Source organism: Mchenga conophoros, linkage group LG5 (assembly GCF_057382185.1).
Source record: "Mchenga conophoros isolate Kocher_MC1m ecotype Shallow Benthic linkage group LG5, M_conophoros_male_GT1.1, whole genome shotgun sequence".
Taxonomy (NCBI): domain Eukaryota; kingdom Metazoa; phylum Chordata; class Actinopteri; order Cichliformes; family Cichlidae; genus Mchenga; species Mchenga conophoros.
Genome location: NC_140530.1, coordinates 10,245,285 through 10,250,761, shown reverse-complemented (window position 1 = coordinate 10,250,761; position 5,477 = coordinate 10,245,285). Strand labels below are relative to the sequence as shown.

General features: G+C 38.1%; 1 protein-coding gene across 1 annotated transcript; it reads left to right on the top strand.

Moving 5' to 3' along the window:
- The first annotated feature begins 1,467 nt into the window (after positions 1 to 1,467).
- On the top strand, positions 1,468 to 4,174 carry LOC146573779 (blue-sensitive opsin). Its single transcript, XM_085273166.1, has 5 exons — positions 1,468 to 2,002; positions 2,478 to 2,646; positions 2,760 to 2,925; positions 3,125 to 3,364; positions 3,919 to 4,174. The coding sequence occupies exons 1-5, from the start codon at positions 1,624 to 1,626 to the stop codon at positions 4,018 to 4,020; spliced, it is 1,056 nt and encodes a 351-aa protein (XP_085129292.1). The 5' UTR covers positions 1,468 to 1,623; the 3' UTR covers positions 4,021 to 4,174.
- Positions 4,175 to 5,477: the final 1,303 nt, after the last annotated feature.

Sequence of the window (5,477 nt, the reverse complement as noted above, 5' to 3'; positions counted from 1 at the left end):
TAAAAATGCAAGTAAAATATTTTAAAGTAAAAAAAAATTAAATAATATAATACAATTTTACATATAACAAGAAAGCTATACAATATACAATATAAGGGTAAATGACATTGAGTGCAAACCAGGCAGAGTAGTGCAAATAGGCAAATAGTGCAAATGGAGATTTGGTAATGTACGGTATGAGATAGTGTAACACAAAGTCTTATGAGGTAATGGCAGTCCAATGCTCCACAAAGTGACTGGTAACTGGTGCAGGCCAGTGAGTGAGTCAGAGAGTGTGTGTGTGTGAGTGTGTGTGACAGAGAACATTTACTATGTAGTAAAAGTAAAGGTTTGAGAGTAGGATGAGCAAGTATTTTTTTTGCATGGCTTCTAAAAGTGAGTCTGTAAGTTTGTCACTCAATGCAAACTGCCAAAATGGAGTTTACAGGCAGAAAATAAAATATATACAATACACAGACTGGTGATCTGTCCCTATTGTAGTTGGGACAGACTCCAGTCACCACCTTCCTAATCTAGAATTGGATAAGTGGAGGAAAATCAATGGATGGATGGATGGATACCAAGACAGTCCTGACTCATAGGTCAAGTACAGGCAGATGCTTCATCCAATTAAGATCTGTGGAATTTGGATGCCAGGTCAACAGCTTGAACTTTTTGTTTTGTAACTCAAGCCAATCCTAAGATGTTTTTGTGACAGTACCTACTCCAGGACATTGTCCTGCTGGGTCAGACTGCTTCCAGTGCTGGGGGGAGGGGGGTCTGCTTGTTCTGGAACAAACAAAAATAACATCCACATAAACACCAAAATCCAATGGTTCAAGAAAGTTTCTGGCAAGATTATCAGTGTTACAGACTTCACCTGTCAGTGGTTTAACATTTTGCCTAGAGCGGTGTTCACTGCAGTGGAAGTTTATATAAACTATGCTGTCTGAAGTGGTGACATAATTAAGAGGTCACAGAGGAATGTGATATCCTCGGCAGGGGAAGAAATTTGATCTTAAAGGTTTGATAATGTTGCCAATCAATAGAGGGAAGACCCCCAAAAAGAGACCAATGACTCATTCAAAGGACCTGTAACCACCAACTGTAAAGTAGATCTGATGAGTAGTTAGCAAGATAAGGGATGAAGAGACAGATAGAAAAACCTTTTCCATAAGTCTGATTACTCCTTCTTGGTGAAAAATAATTGTGCCAGAAAAAAGGAGTACTGAGGGTGAGATGCATGCACTGACCTCTTGGAAGTCCCTGTAGATCAGATTATATGGTTCACAAACACACTGCCCTTACACTAGGATGTAATGAGATGATCCTTGCCAAGTCTGGTAATGCGATAGTAATCTGTGTATTAGCTATTGGGTAGGGTATGTTGTTATCGGAATGCAAGGAAAGCTTTAAATCCTGTCCTTTAGCCAATTATGCTGAGCCTCAGCAATCATCAAAGTTCCTATAAATGCCGCTGTTAACTCTGCTTCAGACAGACGAGCATCTCAGATATAAGACGGAGGGGAAAATGAAATCTCTGAGTACTATTTGAAATTAGATGCAGTTTATTTGAAGTCTTTTAAACTGTTTTTTTTTTTATATTTTAGATATAGATTTTGATCGCAAACTCCATCTAAGAAAATGAGAGGAAATCGTCCCACTGAGTTCCCAGATGACTTCTGGATCCCCATCCCTCTGGACACCAACAATATCACAGCCTTCAGCCCATACCTGGTTCCCCAGGACCATTTAGGAAGCCCGATGATCTTTTATTCCATGTCAGCATTTATGTTCTTCTTGTGGGTGGCCGGCACAATCATCAATGTCCTCACTATCGCATGTACTGTCCAATACAAGAAGCTCCGGTCTCATCTAAACTACATCCTGGTGAACCTGGCTGTTGCGAACCTCCTCGTCTCCTCTGTGGGCTCTTTCACCTGCTTCATCTGTTTTGCTTTTAAATACATGTTCCCTGGTCCAATTGCATGCAAGATTGAAGGATTTACAGCAACTCTTGGTGGTAAGGAGCATAATTATAGACTTTGTTAAGTAAGAAAAAAGGATTACATCATGCATCATATTATTACACTCGAATTAAAATGATGCGTGTGAGAGATTTGACCTATGCCAGTTTTTGTCAACCAAAGCGCTCTCAATAGGGATTTTTTTAAAAATCTGAACTGCAATAATAATAATGATAATAATAATAAGCTATTTGTTTTTCACATGACACATAAAATACATATTGTGTCCTTATTTGTAGGAGAAATAGAGCTATCAGTGTACTGGTGCCAGTATCATTGCATACCGTATGGTACTATATAAAGCTAACTTTATTTTGAACATCAAAATGTTCTTTTTTTCAAAGAATACCACATAAGGCACTGTTGTTGTTAAAGAAGTTGTTGGTTATGTGGTTATGTGAGCCAATATATAAAAAGCAGCTGCTGTTTCTAAATATTAACGTAGTTATCGTTATCTTTGTCCTCTTGCAGGTATGGTTAGCTTGTGGTCTCTTGCTGTGGTAGCATTTGAAAGATGGTTGGTTGTGTGCAAGCCACTTGGGAACTTTGCCTTCAAGTCCAGCCACGCTATAGCATGCTGTGGATTGACTTGGGTCTGCGGTCTGAGCGCTGCACTTCCACCTCTGTTTGGATGGAGCAGGTGAGTACATATAGATTAAGCACTTTATAATTAATTTGCTCTAACCTTGATGTAAATGGTTCTCTTAGGACTAATAACATACCACAGCGGAAAATAATTGTTTCTCTTTCTAGGTATATCCCAGAGGGCATGCAGTGTTCCTGTAGCCCAGACTGGTACACAACAGGCAACAAGTTTAACAATGAAAGCTACGTGATGTTCCTCTTCTGCTTCTGCTTTGCTGTCCCTTTCTCCACCATCGTCTTCTGCTACTCACAGCTGCTGTTCATGCTGAAAGCGGTAGGCAATATGACATTGGTTAGCAATTGTCGTATCCTATGTTTAGGGTGATTGTGTTGTGTTTAGTTTTGTTTATTAAAAGGAAATACTAGAAGGCAAAACAAACCAGGGAAGGGGTGGGAATGAAGGAAAAAATATATTTTTATACTTACAATTTTCCAGTCTGATGCTGATTCTGACAAATGATCTGTCTCAAAAGGCAGTAAAGGCCCAAGCAGAGTCTGCCTCTACCCAGAAGGCAGAGAAGGAAGTGACCAGGATGGTGGTGATTATGGTGCTGGGCTTTCTGGTGTGCTGGATGCCATATGCCTCCTTTGCATTCTGGGTTGTGAATAACCGTGGGCAGCCATTCGACCTGAGACTGGCCACCATTCCTTCCTGTTTCTCAAAGGCCTCCACAGTCTACAACCCAGTCATTTACATCCTCCTCAATAAGCAGGTAAAAATCTTTGGCAGCTCAAAGTGAAATAAATTTAACTTAGCCTAAATTTGAATCCATTTCACTAAACTGAAGCTTTGCTTAGTTTAAGCAGGGTAACAAACATGGATCATCAGCTTTGTGTTTTGTTTTGTTTTTATTTGAGCTTGTGACTGAGTCGGCCACGGACGCCCCCTAATGGTGGCTGTTAGAAAATACAAAAGGGTTGACCCATCCTCCAAGACAAAATCTGACAGACAGTTGAGCCTAAATAAACATGGAACAAAAAGAAGACACTCATTTATTGTCAATTTTCATGAAAATGTAAAAAAAACAAAACATCAAGAGGGAGTAAATAATAAGTTACTACCCTCCAATCACGCTGACTTTTGTTGTGCCAGCTTTTGCTTTTATCCATCACTGCTGGTAACATGCTAATGCTGCACTGAGTGGTGGTCTGTGAGTCCCCTCCATCTCCCCTGAGACACTTTAATGTGACTAAGATGGCTTTTTACAAGGACTACTAAAAAGATTAACAAGAAGTGACCAAAACCTTTCTCTTTGTTCTCTTTTAGTTCCGCTCGTGTATAAGGCAGATGCTGGGAATGAGCGGAGGTGACGATGAAGAGTCATCAAGTCAATCCACCACTGAAGTCTCTAAAGTTGCACCTGCATAGGTTACTCGTGCCCAATTTGGACAGCTCGCATACTGAACATAGCACAGAAATGCTAATAATGTGACAAACGTATTTTTGCTATTGTTACAGATACATAGTTTTATGCAGTAAAAATGTTTAACAAAAAGGAAATAAATTTAATTGATGAAGCAACTATTTGTGTCTTTAAAAGGCTCATCACTGCACATAATGATGGACATGATACTAAAGCATACCTTTTTAGCATTATATTTTATTTTAACAATCTTGTTTTGTTTAGTTTTTAGTTGTTTTTTTTTCCAGTATAACATTCAGGTCATGAAAACCCATATTAGGTTTCAGAAATACTTACAGTATGATAGAAATATGTGTAAATATGTTTGATAAGTTGTGCTGCAGTTATTATAGGAAGCCCGAAATAATATATTTGTTTATCTTTTTAATGTGTAGTGGTGTAGTGCAAGAGAAACCCAATAAACTGGACACAATGTTGCTGCTTGTATTTAGGCAAGGCAAGGCAAGTTTATTTGTATAGCACAATTCAACAACAAGGTGATTCAAAGTGCTTTACAGAGACATTAGAAACAAGAACAAATAAAAAGCATGATTTAAAATTGATTAAAACAAGCAAATAAACTAACTAACTAATTAACAAACAAACAAACAAACAAACAAAACAGTATATAAAATCAAAACAGATAAAATCAGAACAGTAGATAAAATTTACAACATTTACTGCTCCTGGATCAGCTCATCACATAGATGGGCTCGTGGGATCAACAGGATATACTTGAGGTAAAAGGAAAATCCACAAATGCACATCAATGTTACTGAAGTGAAGGAAATGGTTCTAGTTTCGCACTTTAGTTTAGTCTTTCATGGTGTACTCTTTATGCAGAAACACAAACACATGCACACACCTAGCAAGCCTGTAAAAGTTATTGAGTGAAGACAAGTACAGCAGAAACACACTCCTGTAAACATTCACATTGAAATGGAAGTGGGAAAAGAAAAGAAAAAAGCTTTAACAATGATGCAAACCAACCTCACTCTTCTGATTTATTCACAGCTCATGGATTTGTTTCATAGCTTCTATTTATAGATGCTCAGAAAGCAGCATTTATCTCCAAGTCCTTGTTAATATTTGAAACCCTGCATCAATCACAGCTAAATATGGTAAAGAAAATGGTTACATTTATTTTCAGGACATTTGTATGCAATTCAAACATAATGCAAAAGCCACATTACAGTTTTCAGTAAGTGTTTAATATTATTGAGTCTGCTGAGGAAACACCCACTTTGTGTGTTAAATTTAAATATAATTGTTAATTTGCTACTGTGCTGCAAAAGGTGAGGATCTGCAGCATTTGGCCTACAGATAGTGTCATAATTAATGACCTTTCACAGCAGTCCCAATAGAGATTAACAGAGAACCCATTAATCCCATTGCAGCACTATTGGCTTACAATTCACCTAGA

What these genes read in the sequence shown, in the direction of transcription:
- LOC146573779 (XM_085273166.1), top strand. Translation starts at nt 1,624, where the DNA reads ATGAGAGGAAATCGTCCCACTGAGTTCCCAGATGACTTCTGGATCCCC. An exon ending in ATTTACAGCAACTCTTGGTG is followed by an intron (nt 2,003 to 2,477) that starts GTAAGGAGCATA and finishes GTCCTCTTGCAG; the next exon opens with GTATGGTTAGCTTGTGGTCT. An exon ending in ACATCCTCCTCAATAAGCAG is followed by an intron (nt 3,365 to 3,918) that starts GTAAAAATCTTT and finishes GTTCTCTTTTAG; the next exon opens with TTCCGCTCGTGTATAAGGCA.